At 34.1% G+C, this 17,872-nt stretch overlaps 1 protein-coding gene and 1 long non-coding RNA gene across 4 annotated transcripts in view; both read right to left on the bottom strand.

The window, feature by feature from the left end:
- Positions 1-13,583, bottom strand: part of LOC119640703 (transient-receptor-potential-like protein) — a 23,838-nt gene extending 10,255 nt beyond the window's left edge. The window contains exons 1-9 of the mRNA XM_038038893.1: positions 13,390-13,583; positions 9,863-9,990; positions 6,163-6,400; positions 4,969-5,111; positions 2,290-2,470; positions 1,998-2,189; positions 1,696-1,930; positions 1,336-1,609; positions 873-1,265 (exon numbers count right to left, since the gene is read on the bottom strand). Of these exons, the coding sequence (XP_037894821.1) occupies positions 873-1,265; positions 1,336-1,609; positions 1,696-1,930; positions 1,998-2,189; positions 2,290-2,470; positions 4,969-5,111; positions 6,163-6,400; positions 9,863-9,990; positions 13,390-13,419 (1,814 nt within the window). The 5' untranslated portion in view covers positions 13,420-13,583. The remainder of the gene's footprint in view (positions 1-872; positions 1,266-1,335; positions 1,610-1,695; positions 1,931-1,997; positions 2,190-2,289; positions 2,471-4,968; positions 5,112-6,162; positions 6,401-9,862; positions 9,991-13,389) is intronic.
- A 4-nt stretch (positions 13,584-13,587) lies between these two features.
- LOC119640704 lies at positions 13,588-16,353 on the bottom strand. Of its 3 annotated transcripts, XR_005247733.1 has the most exons (4): positions 15,421-16,353; positions 15,101-15,369; positions 14,831-15,046; positions 13,588-13,627 (listed from the first exon to the last, which is right to left on the bottom strand). It is a non-coding gene; the product is annotated as an uncharacterized LOC119640704 (long non-coding RNA). The 3 variants fall into 3 exon arrangements; XR_005247731.1 differs by having other exon boundaries at positions 15,101-16,352; XR_005247732.1 differs by having other exon boundaries at positions 13,590-13,627; positions 14,905-15,046; positions 15,101-16,351.
- Positions 16,354-17,872: the final 1,519 nt, after the last annotated feature.

Here is a 17,872-nt window from a genome sequence, read left to right as displayed (position 1 = left end):
GGGTCTATCTCATTCCGTTTGGCCAAGGCTTCGCAGATGGAAATTCGATCCATCATGTTTTTTTCTGTTAATTGGTGTAGCACCCAAACATCGAGCTTCTTTTTGAATCCAGCTTTGTGTATGTAAATGGTTTAAAACTTTGTAAATGGTTTAAAACTGTTTTATGGTCGATTTTTAGCTCCTGGGCTAACATGCCGGTCAACTTCGATCATTTCTCCGATTTTATCGACATTTTCGACGACCGGCCTATCTGTGCGAGGTGCATCTTTAACATCAAAAATTCCTGAACGGAATCTACGAAACCAAAATTGCACATAATTGGCTGTTACAGTATCGGAACCATAAACACCATTCACAATCTTAGCCGCCTGGCTTGCATTTTCGCCTTTGTCAAAGAAAAACTGTAAAATGTACCGAATTTTCTCTTTGTTCACTTCCATTTTTAACACGCTATAACTCACAACTGAATGCACCAAACAAAAGACAGCAAAAGAATTTTTTTTACTGCGAAATGTCACCTTTCCAACGAGCATAAATATGAAATTGTTTAATCGATACTTTACGAGAAATCTATCAGTGCAGCCATCTACCGAAAAAATAATGGATTTCTTTTTCCCCAAACTAATATAAAGAATTCTTATTATAATATTATAAAAAGGGCGACTTATTCCCGAATTAGATTATCAAACTTTTTAATTAGTTTGAAAAGTCGGCTGAAACGGTCTATGGATATAGTGACAAGAAAAGCGTAACCTTGTCTTGCCTATGAGGTGCTGCTAAGTCGCAATGTGGTTTAAAATAACCAATATACGTACATACGATGTGTTTCTTATAAGCTATAAATGGATGCCAAAACTTCGACTACCACTCACTTGCCAAACCTACGCCATTTCATGCAAGAGTCGGCATGACCAGTCCAGTCAGCCTCCCCATCAGGCAATACGTAGCATTTACTTTTCTCCAAGTCAGCGAAATACCAGAGCAATTGATTAAGGCCGCAAGCAAATGCGAACAGAACCAGTGAATAAATGAAAAAGAATTTCACAATATCAATAACCATGCGGCCCAGTGAAATTTGCAGAGGACCTAAATGGGGGTTTATCGAAAACAAATGAACCAATTTTAAGGCTGAAAAAACATTGGCAGCAGCAAATAAGCCTTCTGCTATAAGTTGCGGGTCGAAATCATTCCATTTTTCGCGTGGGACGTAAGCCATTGCCGGATCACGTGCTATTTCGCTGGATTGCTGCATATAGGCGAAGAGTCTAAACGCGAAAGGATATAACAATTAAAGTATGTACGTTTTGTGGATTTCACAGTGTGTTGTCGCCTTACCTTAGACAAATCACGCTAACATATAAGCTATTTCTGAGGAAGTCAATGAAATTCCACATGTTGCGTAAGTAGGTATGAATGCCTACAGTGAAGATTTCTTGTACTTCTTCCCATATAAATCCGAATAAATAAAATACAACCAAAATTTCTAATTTGGTTGGTCCTCTGCCACGTTGACGCAATTGTTCTTCGGACAACTCTTGCTTCATACGTTCCGTGCCAAATATACGTATGACATTATCGTCCGCTCGTTGGGAAACCAAAATTAAGATGACTACAAAATGAGGAGCAATTTAATCATTCCTATATTAATTATGACCCATTTCTTGCTGAAAGTGTTCTTTTAATCCAACTACTTACATAAAAAGAATAAATATGATGAGGCATGTATTAGAAACTTCATAAACGGCTTTCGCAGTAAGACCGCTGTCTTGCAATTTGGCGCTGCCATATATATCAAACAATATATTGGAAACAGAACTGCTACCTCAACTATGCACAAAAATTTTTCCATGAGCGTCTTACGGCGAAAACCCGGCAATCCTTCATACCAAATAGCAGCTAATAACTGCTGAATATTCGAATGCGCTACAAACTTAACAAAGTTAAAGAAAAAGTTTAGTTAATTCGCTTTATTGTCTGCCGTACGATGTTTCCGTTACCTTTTTTTGTTTATAGTTTATGGCTTCAGTTAAACGACGCAGAGACATGCGATCGCCTGGCTTATAGGTGGACATCTCTGGATCGTAATTTAAAATAACAGCCAGTTCGTTTGAAGTTCGCGTCTGATCTAATAAGTCCACAGCAAATTTTTGGCATTGTCTACGTAATTCCATATATTCGGATTTGCATTCCTTTTCATTTAAAAACAAGAGAAGAGAAGATAGAGCACAAAAGATAATTTTAGTATTTATTTTGAATACTTATTTATGTACATTTGTATACATATTTTACCTGTTCCGTAAAAGCTAAATTTCGTAGTTCCCATGACAGTTCAAAAGCCGTCAAAATTGGGTCATTTGAAGTTAAACATATTAGTGAAGGACTGGATAAAGCTTTGTAAGTATTCACTCGCGATAATGAGTGTCGCAAAGAATCCTCAGAAGACATGCGGACGCATTCATCACATCCGCATCTACAAAAAACGATATGCTCGAACATGTGTTGAATCATTCAATAGTTTCGTAAATTAATAATAATGAAATAAGTTGGTCGGAAATCAACTCATTTCATGTGGTCCAATGTGATAGTAAAAACAGAAAGTTACACGTAAAACATATCATATAATTCGATATCTAATAAAAGCACTTTGCAGATATGTTTTGAAGCGATTCTTGTACTAGAATTGTAAAGAAAAAGATATAACGAGTTGAGAGGCGAACGGGAATGCTCAAGATTTAGTATCTGATCCACCTTTAGCTCATTTCAAGAGTTTTTTGCATACAATGTTTACCCAATGAAATATATTGTAAATGACTCTAGAAAGTACCACTTGTTTATTATAAAATACGCAGAACTAAGAGATGCAGATGCAGGAGATGGTTTTCCAATTACGAGTAGAAGAGGCATTCATCAACTTTTACAACAACGTTGAATATTTCGTTTCATTTGCAAATTTGTGGAAATTTATAATCGCGAAATCACACTAACCTCTTTGTACAGTACTAGTTACACGAATTCAATCATTTTTGTTTTATTAGATGTTATCACTGTCTCGTCAGATCTTTTTGAATTTTGAAATTTGGATATCTAGCGTACCATATAATAGCACTTCCGGTAATGTACATGGATTTCATAGCGCCTACATAGTCAGCGACGGATCATGTTTTTTTTTTTTTTTGTTTTCTGTTAGCATTTTACGACATTGAAAGTGCATTGACCGATAAAGCAAATGTGCAATCAGAAGGCCTTCGTGCTTCAATTGCATAGCGGACGATCCCTTGTTCAACATTGGCTGTTGTTTTTGCTTATGCTCATGCAAGGAAAAAAAGGAAAACAACAGTGATAGCAGGAAAGGAAAAGGATCAGTCAAGGTATATGACGATCGGGCATTAAGTCTGTATTTGTCATATCTATGTGAATTGTTAACAGCGCTGTCATAAGAAGAAAAACATTAATATTGTTAGTCCAAATTTCCTATCAATTTATAGTGAATACGAGTTTAACACTACGCTTTCAACTTAAATTTGGATTGCTTTTTTTATTTAAAATAACTTTACGGATATAACATTCATGTATTCATTGCTGATATCAACTAAGCAGGGGACGATAAGCAATTCGATGAATTAATGGATGGGGGCAAGCCTTCGCTTTCGGAGCTTGTCTACAATTGGGCCGAGAAGTTGTTACAGTGAATGCTTGTGAACATGTAAATACATAATGACATATTCTTATAGTGAAATTTGTTGTATACCATTAACAAAACATTTATTACATAATATAATTAGTTTTCGATAGTTTTGTTGAACTAGATGAAGGTGAGGATAGAATGTACCTTTAACGGGTAAACGTACATAGCACACATTACATAATGTAGTGGCTTACTAGTGAACCGAATTAAGGCAACGTAACCATGAGCTTCCCTTTCTTTTATTTCGTGGTATTTTTTAGTGTACTCTTCTTTATTTTTCTTTATAATATCAATTAAGGTAAGCTCGAGTCAACACTGCTATCCTGTACATTGTACAAGAAACAGTATTGGGGTTTTCGTCGCAGCAGTAACTATATTATCAGTTGTCGACTTACTGCTTACTTCTTTCTAAATTATCTTTAAACATTTGGCTGACAGCGACCCATGCGCGTGTATTATTCTCTGATGACGTGTCAATCTTTGCATTTTGCAAAGTGCTGTCACAGAAAATATAAAGAGCAATACATCAAATATTTTGTTTTGTTTTTATCTTCTTTGTGTCCTTCTTGATGGCTGCTATTGCAGATTCCTGATCTAGACCAAGAGTTATCTTTTGTCACCAGTTTTCTTAAAGTTAATCTTTTTTTCCTTATTTAATTAACACGAGACAAAATTTTATACTCCTCTCATCCGTTTCTTTTTCTCTTTTTCTTCAATTTATTAATACAAGATATCAACTCAACATTTCATATTAAGCACTGCCGTGTCTTTTCTTTTTGCAATCAACTTTTTTTTTTCGTTTTCGCTTACAAAGGATCAAAAGAAAAGATTTAATTGAAAAGTATTTCCCCTATTCTACTAAACGCTTAACGCACCACAATACTTATTAACAATAATACAGAATATCTTCGTCGTTTTAGACCAAAAGTTTAAAGGAAAGCACTCTGTAATGTTTTGATAGAGCTCTGCAATGCAAGCGGGCTACTTTTTCCTGTAAATCCAAATTAAATTGGAAAATAATCGTTTGATTTATAATATATGTATTTGTCCTATGCCAACCTACAGTTGCTCAATATAATTCAGGGATCACCTAAACACATCTAGAGAAACTACAAGTCACTTGGTTGGAAAGCCAAAGTGGTTGGCCTAATGGACTGGGTAATAGATATCACCAACAGTTTCCCAAAATATTTTGTGGTTTTGATATATTGGTTTAAGAGGGACAATATTCAAAATTAATACTTGCAGCCGTTATATCTATTATAAGTCAACAATATTCTTACTTGATATCATGAGGTACAGGGACGGCTGCTCCTCGATCTAAAAGTATTTTCAAAATTTCGTAGTTGTTCTTATGGGCTGCCAGAATTAGCGGTGTTATATCCGGTGGAAACGTAGCTGTATTTATGTCAACCTTTTGCCAACTCTGAAACGATTACATAAATAGGTAAATATATCTTAATATATAGGCGAGAACGTGCAAACATTAAAGATTCACTTCCATCACTTTTCTTTTTTCTTATCAACAGAAACTTTATGTAATATTAAAAGCCTGCTGTGGATGCTGTGGAGTACACAGAACATGTACGGGAAAGTATGTTAAGCGTGCCTAATAAACTGTTCAGGCGAACACCAATCATTTACGTAAACAGAAAAGTAAATTTTGCATTAGTCAGACTGTTCTAATGCCCGATTTGCTTTCATAATTCCTTTTTTATAAAGCAAAAACTTGCAAGTAAAGTTATAAGTAACAATGTATATTACTTGTTATTATTAAGTCTCTTTATAAAGAAATCGTTAGATTTAAAATGAAACAAATTAATTGCGCAAAAGAAAGTCTACAAACAAGAAAATATGGAAGCGAGCAGACGCTTTTGGAAGAGTGGTGTTTTTATGTGGCGATATTTTCGGCGGTGTATCTTAATCAGGCCATCAAACCAGGCTTGTGGAGAATTCATTGGTAATTCCTATATATTCCTGCGAAACTTCAACTCATGGCAACTAATATAACATAACGCATTAAAATTTGCTTGATATTTTTTTAGGTCAATGAAATACATTCTAACTTTATCAATCTCTTTATTATTCAATTATTTTTTGATATATCAATCATCGAGGGGTTGAGGGGTGTGTAACACGGTGACGCCCAGAAAAATGCGTCCTAATGTGTTTATGTCTTTACCGAATGATCAATCATTATAGCTGCGGGTAAAGTTTGAATACGCGTTCACTCACTTGCTTGTCCTGATTCTCATCTACTCGGCTACACGTACAATAATCGTTTAAATTGGTAATATGTATAACTTTCAATTTTTAATTTTTCATCTTTGAGTAATTGAATAACTCAATGTTCATGCGGTTGGAGGAGAGAACAACTCTAGTTTGTTTAATTTGTCGTTTAGTTGTGTATAATTAATTGCTAAAAATTATGGATAGCAGATGCATTCAATATTGCTTAGGATTTTACACATACTTACATAGAGTTCGCCCTCCTTGTAGATTAATTCCTCATGCTCGAGCAACAATTCAACGGCTTCAACGAACTCAGCGTTAATGGCATGCAATAAAGCGTCCTTGGTGTCTACGCCCATTATAACCAAAAGCTCAACCATTTCTAAATTCTCATTGTCTATGGCCAAAGTTAAGGCGCGTCTGCCCAATGCGTCCATACAGTTGATATTGATATGATTGTACCGGTTGGATTTTTGAAGTATTCTTCAAAATTTAAATGAAAAAATGTTTAAAGGAAAATTTGATAGAAACAATTCAAGACTTTGCCTTTGTTCATCAGTGTTGTCGATTTTCCCAATAAGTTATCGACAAGCTATTTCATTAACAATGTGCATGGAAACAGTCCAGGTGTGTATATAGCGAAAAACAACCGAAACTCCCTAAAATAGGATAAACTTCTTCCTAATTTAACTAACGAACAAGTAAGAAAATTCGTTGGTAACCACATCCACCAATGTGATCTTAAAAAAAAGGAAATAAACTAAAATTTCATACTCTATAATGTTGAGTGGAGTTTATTTTTTCTGTTGTTAGAATAAAAGTGGAAATTTATAAAGGCTACGTGTTGTACTTTATGTACAAACAAGAAACACGAAAAACAATGGTGTTAATAGTTTTTGTTGTATAGAGGTGTGGGTGTTGTAGGGATGTTTTCTGAAAAGCTTGCGTCAGTTTAAAACTCTTTTGCAAGTTTATAAGCGATGTCTTCGTTTTCGCGAGCGGGAAAATGTTTACTGCAGATACTACATAGGTGCGCAAACGGACAGATGGACAACTGAATGCATAGACATGATTAGGCGCATTCTGAATTTGAAACTGGTCAAGAATTTATATACTTTGTAGGATTTTTTAAACTTCCTTCTGTGCGTTATAAAAGTGTTGAAAAAAAAAGTGAAATTATGGCACACAATAAAATTAGGTAAACATGGCCGATTTTTTGTAGAGGTGCTACAGCAACGCCCATAGATTATATGGTCAGATTTTTGTAGCAAAAAGCCCCTTTTTTATTTCTTTAAAAAAAAAAGTCGTCTTCAGTATATTTCGCGCGGTAAGCGTGGCCTTCAGCTGATTTGGCTCATTTTCAATACCTCCGATGTCTCTGCGAAATTTAAAGTCAATACCCACATTTCTGTGGCCATGAGAATGTTTATAACGGACATTACACGAAATTTGATGTTAATTGGGAAAATATATACTCTCTGCGGTCTTTGAAGATCGCTTCTGAGCGTTTTAGAAAATTTGACAAAATGGAATACACCCCTCATCCTTCGATCATGACTATAAATACATACTCGATCGATACAAATCTAAAATAATAAATATTCCGCGTACTTCTACATTCAAAAAAAACTTTTAACTCAACTCCTCGCAACAGTATTCAGTAATTTTCCTTGGTTTGATAAAGTTTTTGACATCGACGCTAATTTGAGAACTTTTAATTAGAATTCTGCATTTTTTCTAGTGTAAAAATATTTCTTTGATATGTACACAGTATTTTGATTATTACCTTAGCAACCGTTAAAAAAGATATACATAGTTTGCCAAACATTTGTAGTAGTGGTATTACGTTTCATTGATATGTTTATCCGTAACATGCGCTTATGTTTGTAACTACCTTGGACACCCGGCTTTTTCTTGGCTTTTCAATGTGCTTAGACAGAATATGGAATGTTCCTTTCGGTAATCATTTAGGCATAAAATAATATTTTTAAATGATGCACGACTGAAGCCAAGCAAATTAAGGCCTAATAAAGTGAAAATAAAGGAATCATGAAATTGTTGATACTTGAGAATTCATAGACTTATAAGCCGGGGCATGCTGAACGATTTTTTTTTGTATGGGCCAGTGACAACACAAATTTCCCCACAATAGCTTAATACTCTAAATTTTGCTACAAATTTTCAGCCCCCTATGTATGATGGGGCCTAAGAAACAGACCTATATAAACCAAATTCCAAATCGTTAATTTTTTTGTTCAATCTTTACTATGCGCTAATTTTCATCACAAAATATTAAAAATTAAAGTTTTTTCTGAAAGGCTTGGTATTCATGAGAAATCTTATTTAGAGTGGGGTCAAACAAATAGACCAATACGGTGCAAATTCGGTCTAATTAATTTCTGTGTCAAATTACTATCAGTAGCAAATTTTCATAATAAAACATTAGCAAATAAGCCTTTTTGACATATGCATTTTGTGAGAATCGTCAAAAAATAGATCTGCTTAGTCCAGATTTGTTAAGGTTGATTTGTCAATTTACGATTATGAACCCAATTTCACCAGGAAATATTGAAAATTAAACCTTCCATGTAAAAATTCAGTTTTCGTAAAAGCGGAGAGAGGAGATCCAAAAAATTGTCTTAGCCGATCGAAAGCTTTCACATGAATTTAGAATGCCAAAATATTATTGCTCAGGGACTTTTGAACGTTTTTTCTCCGCATAACGACTTTTCCGAATAGGGGGTGTTATAGGGGGGTGGTCATAAAAGTCGACCAATCCCAATCATTTTCAAAAGCATTAGTCCTTAAGCCAGAGCACCTCAGTGTGCTAAGTTTCATCGAAATATCTCAAAAATCAGACGTGCAAACGAGTTTACAATCATTGTCTGATAGCATCGGTACAATAAAAAGTGCATCCACCTTAAGCCCGTCACATACATCTTCACAATCTTAATGTACTCTATGCCTTAAATGGTGTAGGGTATATCCATTACAGTTGACCATGGCTGGGCATTAAATTTCTAACACTTCAATTATTGCAGTAAGTGGTTGAAAAAGTAGTTCAATCGGAGCCATTTTGAACAGAGTTCGACCTAGGACAAAAGCACCCTAGTATACCATATTTGGTAAAAATCCAAATAGCGCAAGATGTAAGTTGAACACATTATTATATGGACAAACATCAGACGACAAACAAACTCTGAAAGTGATTCTGAATCAGTATAAAACAAAATGGGTCTACTACCAGTGCTTGCGCGCATTACATACGTCCGCGTAAATTTAATGTATATCATACCACAAGCGGTGTACTATATTTGTTCGCGGGTTTGTATGTAAAGACATTTTGAATATGCTCAACAATGTTTTCCAATTTGAAACATCAATTTTCACCCTCAGTCAAAGCTTCATTGTGCCTTGGGAAAAAACTTCCTCTAACTGATAATTTCGTAAGAAAAAGAAAAACTATACCCATTACCGCTTGTTATTAAATACGCAGGAAGCCAGCTAGTAAAGCAACCGTTCAGAGGCGACAAAATTAATTCAGAATTTCGTGTTAATTTCTCGTTCTTTCGCATTTCGATGCGAACAGTCAGTACCTCTCTGATATATTTTCCTTGTGTCAAACATTTATGTATTATATATTTTCACCCCTAAATGGACAGGACTTGCTAATCAATAATTACTTTCAACGAATGCTTTCACATGTCAGTAGTACTACAAAACGAAGTGCTAAATACATTGACAAATGCTAAATGCAATAATACATGTATATTGTAAGGGAAGGCTTTCAACAAAGAAAGTTGTAACCCTTCTCATATCTCTCTTTCCTAATGCCGACCACAAACGAATAAAGTATGCGTACATGTTTTTATAAATGGCAGTAATCAAAAGGTTGTGTAAAAAAGTGGCTCCTAGGTGAGTGGCGCAACCATTAGTTATACATACCTACGTACATTTCCTATGTCTCCACGTTCTACTGCTAGAAGAAATTTCTTTTCTTCCAATTGCAAAGGGTGTGGTAATCGGATGGGAGGAGAACCGTTATCGTTGCCTTCATGATTTGCTGCACTCGCCTTAGTTATTATAAACGAAGAAAAAATTAATATAAAGAAATTGTCGTTTACTTATTCCATTGCAGATAAAGCACGGAAAAGGATCGCTGCTAGCAAATACAACATGACAAAGGCAATAAAAAAGTAATCAATACGAAATGACGGAAGCAATGAACTTAACAGAAAATCAGTCTATTGTACATAATAGTTATCTGCTTAGATATACACATGCGCACACAAAAACGAATACGACTTAGTGCAATATTTAGCATTTCACGAACATAAGAGTTGAATCCATGCTTTAAAGCGACTATAAAACCATTTACATTTTTCTCTTGAAGAGGCTTTTACAGCGCTACAATTACAACAAGGTTCTCTTAGCTGCGAAGACTCTTGAGGTAACAAATGTTTTTAACGCCATTTAAATAGAAATGAGTAGTGGTTCTTCTATAAACTCTTTAATTACGCACTTGGGGGTTTATTATGCAATTTTCGATAAGTCTCTTTGCGTCGTATATTTACTGCAGATATTTGTGTGTTTGTTTATGCCTTTATATGTGCAATAAATGTGAATTCCTGTTTGGGTCACAAATAATTTTAAGAACAAAAGCGCGCAGGTCCACAATGAAAATATGGCATCAAGAACTTTAAGTGATTTAACATGTCTCTTACGTAAGAACACCCAAATAAGCTCTTATACCTAAAAAGCATATATTTTTGATTTTTCTTACCCTTCGTGTGTTAGCTGCTTTTGTTGTTACTCATATTTAACCAAATGATTCTAAATAATTTAACTGACTTCAAGTAGAACAATGAATAACGTTGAACAGCGCTTTGTGTACTGTAACATAGCGCACGATGTTCAAGCCCATGTAGTGACGGACGGTTATGTATCTTTATAGCTTTTTGAGCAAAAAGAAAAGATACGTCTTCGTATGCATTGCATGTACTTATCAGTATACATATACATGTTACTAATTTAATTTACTGGATAGAAATAACAATTTATAATCATTCGGAACAAATGAATCTTAAATAGAATTTCACCGATTTTTGTGTACTCTACCACATCATATGTAGGTAAGATCGGTGCTTACGGTACTTAGCCCCCCCTCCCCTTACGGTATTTAGTCCCCCGTCCCCTAACGGTACTTAGTCCCCTTACGGTACAATTAGGTTTTTGCGAACACCTCTAAACGGGTTAAAAAGCTCATAATTATATTTACAGTGATACGGCTTAATGAACAAAAAGTGTGTGAATCAATGAAATACTCAGTTTGCTCGGTTTGCATCATGAGAAAGAAAACTTCTTGCATTTTTGTAGAATTAATTTCATAAAATTTAACGAGCACCATGTAACCAAATTATTTAAGTCAATGTGAAACTAACACGATTCCGATTCCAAGGGGGAGGAAGTAGACAGTATAACATCGTCAGCGTACATTAAGATCTGGTTAGATTTAATCACCATCGGGAGATAATAATGTATAAATTCAATAAAAGGGGGCCTTGAGGGATGCTAGCTGTTACAGGAAAATTATCCAACGTTATGATGGAGGGATGCTAGCTGTCACGGGAAATTCATCCGAGGTTATGAATTGAAACAGAACCCTGAATGATCTGTTATGCAGATAAGAACTTATCAAGCATGGTTTAAGTGTACATGATGAAATCGAATCAGGTCCGAACACACAACTACATCTTGCAGACCTGAAATCATCCGAAACGTCATTTTCTGAAATAACCAAGTTAGGAACCGAAGCGGAGTTAGCTATCGAATACGGTAAATCGGAATTAGCAGTTGACAAATATCCTCGGAAGTATTCAGCAAAGAGATTCGATGTTTCAATATCATCAACGGTTACGATTAACAAGCAATGAGGATTTCATCAACTGCAATAATATTAGCGGTTGAAGTAATTAAATCGAAATAATCGTAAGCAGAACCACTTTTCATAAATTTTTTGAAAAATTTGTTTTTCTTATTTTTGTCATATTTAATTCTCTTGTTAACCCATGGCGGGCACCTGCTTCGGTGTTGCTTCATCAGAACGGGTGCAGAAATAATTAGATTTAGCACCTTACAGAACGATAACAGTAAAGTTTCAATTTCTCCAGCAGAGAATTCGAGCATAATGTGTGAAAGATGAGATTTAAGCAGTACAATGTTTGTTTTGTTAAAATAATAATATTTATTGGAAGAAGCAGAAAGTAGAGATATGCGCATTTGGAGGAATCTAGGAGCAAGTTACGCATAACTGTTCATTGGTAATTTTTGTCCGAATAACAATAAATTCAACGTCGGGAGGAGTAGAAAATTCTATTCAATTGGCGGGACTGCAGCAAATATGGCAATTAGTAAGTGTTCAAAAAGATTTCCAACTAAAAATGTTTCGGTGAAATTTCATCAAAATTATTGTCTAATGGATATGAGAGTGAGAGCTAATTGAAGCAGATTCAGACGAATTCGCTTATAAAATTGTACGTTTTCTTTTTATATTTTCTACCATTTCGCAAGACGTGAAATATAAAATGTGTGATGTTACCTTTATCTATTGCGAAGAAGGCGCCAACTTTTGAGAAAGAACTTTCGTGAAAGAGGAATGACGAGGGGTATTTGAACGTGGAAAAGAATTTTTTCGTATTGTCCGGGAATGCACACTATTGGAGAAAAATAATACAAAATTTATTCTAATAAAAAGCCATATCTATAAGGCATTGCAAAAGTTTAAATGCGTTTTTCTCAAACCAGGATTTTTTGGCGCGACCAGCGTACCATCTCCTACCAGCGTCATCTGGTTCATTCGAAGTTTTCATAATATCTTTATGTTATGCAGTTAATTTAATTTTTTTAATAAAACCGCGCTTTTTTTTATCAAAATATAACGTTTAAACACCCGTCAAACACCCGTAACACAATATTTTTACAAAATTTGTACGTAATGCATTAGCTATTGATAAAATAGGAAACAATTTTTTTAAATTCGAAGTTGCACCAAAATTGCTTGTTAGGCCGCAGAGCCTCACGACATTGGGATCAGCTTTGCCATATTTTGGTAAGCAGATATACTTAACAAACTCTTCGAATATTATCAGTCTATTATCTCTTCTCTACATCACAAAAAATTGTTTTTATTTTCAAAAGTGGAAAGTAAAAGTAACATATTCGACTTTGGCTCTTATTATCTTAACGTTAGGGCTTCTTCTGTTTCTTTCTGAGTATTACAGATGAAATCCTATATTGGCATAAAAGCATGTTTTAATGGATGATGGCCATAAAAGCGAAGCATGAAAATTTGCACAACATTTTACTTACTATAGTGAAAAATTAATTTGATATTGGTATAAAGTCACTCAGATGATTGATATAATTTCTAATGCGTACAGAATTATTTGGCTGAAATAGCTCTATTAACATACTTTGTGTTTTTTGTTTTCCGCTTTTCCCATTCTAGTCGCAGTGGTTGCAGGTTATGAATATCTGAACAATTCAACAGATGTAAGCAAGGCAAGGTAATAATGCTTGTTTAGCACGTTTTCACTCTTTTCTTTTTCTCTTCCTTGTTCTTTCCTTTTTTTCGTTTCTTTACTTTTTTTTTAATTTTTCAACACATGATACAAATTAAAAATTAATGTTTTTTAAGTCTTAAAAAATATTCTGGAAAAACAGCAAATTTCGTTAGAATTTTAAACTATAACTATTTAAAAAGTGACGATAATTGCAATGCGACGAATACGCTGTTTTAACAGTAGTAGAAAAACGTTAAAGCTTAAAAAATTGTTTGAGATGAGAAAGAGTACACAAAAACTTTTAATCTTTATTCAAAAAACATTTGAAATTTGTTTTCCTCCACTTAAAATACTTTCTGTGGTTTTGTATCCTTTCGAGAAAGCGGTGCGCAAACTTTTTATTCCAAATGAAATTTATTTTCAATTTTGTGCATTTTAAAAATAAGTTATAATCGGTTGTTAAGGTTTATGTCATTTTTTAATCCTGATTCCGTTTACATAGACACTAGCTATATTGGATGTAAGAGATTAAATTAAAACAAAGAAGAAAGTTGCAGTCGTTTGGGACCGAATCTTTTAAAGCGTTCACGTTTATGCTACGAAACATTGGAAAAAAGAAAAAACATAATTTACATATTCTATAACGTAGACTGTGCGTGACTGATTTGTCATATTCTGGTAAAATAATATGGTGGGAATTTTTGTCGTATATCCGTTGTAGTTTATGAGCAACGAGGAAAAGACAAGGAAATCAAAGAAGTTCTCAGTTGTGGTTGTATAGACGTAAGGGCGTTGTAGGTGCGACATCTTGTCTTGTTTGCGCCATTTTCCAAATCTTTTCCAAATGTTTAGGCGGTAACTTTTTTTTGCGAACGAGAAAATGTGTATGATTTGGTAGTCGGGCAAATGGAAGGCCTATCACGCGGACAGGTGAACGGACGAACTGACGGACATGTTCAAATTTATTACGGCTTTGAAATTAGCAAAGAATTTATATACTTTATGAAGCTTCGTTCTGGGTGTTTGAACGCTTGAACAATAGGAATGTACCCCTCATCCCCCGGTGATGGGTATAAAAGGCGCTTATAAGGGATTGGAATTTATATTAAAGAGCAATAGCCCTTCATTTTTGTTTATTAAAACATCGTTTATATTGTAGCTTTAAATATTTCGTTTTCGATGTAGAGGTAAATTTTTAAACTTGCTTTTTGTCTACTTCTGCGATGAACTACTTTCATCTACTTGAGAAATTCATATATTCCTTTTCAGAAAACAAAAAACAAAAATAGAAACAAGCACAGACGCACTTGAATCAAATAAAATGAAATTTTTAGAATATTGCAGTTGTTACTTTATAAGTTTCACTTGCAATGCATTCTGCGACGCCGTCGCTTGTTCGCTTAACATTGCACAACGATTGCTTACTTATTTCGGAAAAGTGCGAGGCAAGAGAGCAGAAAATTTACAAATTTTATACGTATCGTTTATTTTTCAGCTTAATTGATTTATTTGCGTCTTTAAATATATAATCGTTCGCCTTGCATTAAGATTTTTTTAGTAGAATGGCCTGTATAAGTTATCGAAATGTAGGCATTATTAAAATTTTCAAAACACAATTTACCACTTCTCTGAAATCTACTAAAATTTGTGTTGCTGCAGGCTTATCTGGCCTAAAATAGTGTTCTGTGGGAACTGAAATGAAGCAGAAGGATGATACTCGTTGTTGATGAGCGGAATCGTATTACCGGCTCCAATTGTCTCAAGAATTTTGTCCATTCCTAAATATCAGTTAATTTCTGCAATGCTGTCAAAGTATACATAGTTTACGAAGGATAACTTGCCAAAACTACAGTAGAGCAGAGGGGACGGTTAACTAAACTCGAGCATACTCTGAAGGAAGACATCTTTTAATTCTATTCTATATATTATTATTATATATACGTTAAATGATGTTCGTCCGTCAGTTTTTTGATTGAGAAAATCGATCTAAACGTTTCCAATTCAAATGCAAGCATGCAGTTCGGGAATTATCATGACAATCCAGTAAGCAAGGTTACGAGAAACTGCAAAACAATCACGGATACTGGTTTCTAAAATATTGCTGTATGTATGTAAAATGCCAACGCAAAAGGTCAATACAAAAACGTTGATGGTTAGCTGATCCGCGCTTAAAAAAGTAATTGTGGGTTCTTTATGTAGGCTGGTATCGGTGCTAATGGCGGGCATCGATCATTCGCCGCAAGGCGACCATAGCATGACTGCTTATTATTTCGTAAACTTACATAGATTCTGTGAAAATTGTACAGTTTGCTGAAGATGTCAAATAAACAGTTCATAAAACCGGTTTAAAATCTATTCACTATTCAAAGTGAATATTATTTATTCACCTTTCAACCTAATATGTATACTATAGAATTTTACCGAAAAAATTACACAGGGCAACTTCGGTAAGCCCTATACTTGCTTGCACAAAATTATTGGCTTAATGGTTTAATGGCTTTGGAATTATTACGACTGTTCCATATATTTTACACTAACTGCTTTTTATTTTTACTGCTTAATGCTACTATTGTTATTATTTTGCTTTTTCTTTTGTTTTTCTGCTAGTCGTTAAACTCGCCGAAGCTTAAATGTGATTTAGTAATTTCTCCTTCTTATATACAGGTATGATAGCAATATTATTTTCATGGTTGTTGGCGTTTTTATTTTCGTATTCCTATTTTTCACTTTTTTCACATTATTTTTATTTAATTATTTCGACTTAACATTTCAGCAGGGCCGCTTGCGTATTTAATGTTGTTTCCAAAGCTACGTTGCAGTGACTATGTTATTTGTTACTTATTGAGCAGCCGAATTTATACTGTACTGTCTAATTTAATTAAATTTAAGAGGTGAAAACAAAACGTATTTATTTTTATTTCTCTTGAATCGAATTTGGAAAAACATTTCTTTTTTGTTTTTACTTTAGTTTTTACAGTCGGGGAGGAAGCTTTTTAAACGTATTCATTATTTTGCCGCCCTTTTGAAAAGACTTGCGATGTAATTCTTGTTTGTTCGTAACTGTTGGAAAAATATACAAGTATTGTATAAACTTGATTTATTTTACAAATGTTTTAAAGAAAAACTTCACTTTTTGCACCTGACAATAAATCCGCCGTTCATTAAGTTCGTCAAGGGATTAACATTGAGCAGCAAATTGACCATTCTACTGAAAAAACGAAAAAGGAAACGAACAAAATAGTTTCGGTGAAATTGCAATCAAGTCTTCCAAAATGCTTTCCGTACAAATAAATTTAGAAATCTTCATAAAAATGAGTTCAAATGTCATTGCATTAATGCAGTGATTAGAAATATGCGACTAGAAGTTGCCGTAAAATTTGGCATGTTTTTTGATATTATTATATTTCCAGGAAGTATTGAAGGCAGTATTGAAAAATCAAAGTTATTCTATGGTTTTCAGCAAAGGTGTTAAAAGGCGTAGAGTTTTCAAAATGCATTTGTTTAGAAAAAATCTATCACGTCATTTAAACTAAAAGCAAAATTGAATTGATTGAATTTACCGCGAGCGACATTACTACCGACATATATTTTTAATGAAAGAATATTTATGTCTTTCACCTCAGATCGCGTCAAATTTTTTCATATCTTTTGCGAGCGAACATATCTTTCGACGCCTTGACACTTTACTTTTGCTATAAATTGTCGATAATAACAACACATGTTTTGTTATTATGTCTTTATAAGCACTAGAATTAATTAGCCAAAAAGTATAAACACCTATTTGTTGCTTTGAATTTATCTCTGTCGAACTATTTACTTTTATTTAATTTCCGATTTATTCGCATATATTCATATATATATGATTTTTTTAAGGAAATGGCGTACGATTTGACAACCACCTGCAAAAGCACTTGTTTTAAGAGGAATTGTTTTATATATATGCGAGCTATAAGTTGTAAGTGAATTGTTATGAAGATGATCTGAGGCACTTGCATTTTTCTTAAGGCAGCGTGTAGGCGTGTTGGAATTGGATGTCTGACGCTCAATATTCCACTCACTGCAAAATTGCGAAAAAACTTTGGCAATGAAAAACGGACATTATGGGTGAAAAGGAGGGAAAGCAATGAGAACAAGAAACGTTATTGAAAATTCCAATTTCAATTTCTATATATTTCGAAAACATTTTATGGTTAAAGAAGAAACTTTTTCGTCAAACTTAAGGAACTCTTTTATTTCATCAAACAAAGTAAAATTTATAATGACATCATTTAATATTTCCCTGGGAGCTACTGTTTACGCTTTTAACATGGTAAACATTTTAATTTTGTTTAGGTAACAATAGTGGGTTTTTGGCTCCAAAAGCGAATGTTTCCTGTGCTGTCGTTTATTGCCA

This window comes from Glossina fuscipes, unplaced genomic scaffold, assembly GCF_014805625.2.
Source record: "Glossina fuscipes isolate IAEA_lab_2018 unplaced genomic scaffold, Yale_Gfus_2 122, whole genome shotgun sequence".
In the NCBI taxonomy this organism is placed as follows: domain Eukaryota; kingdom Metazoa; phylum Arthropoda; class Insecta; order Diptera; family Glossinidae; genus Glossina; species Glossina fuscipes.
This window is presented reverse-complemented; position numbering and strand designations above follow the sequence as displayed.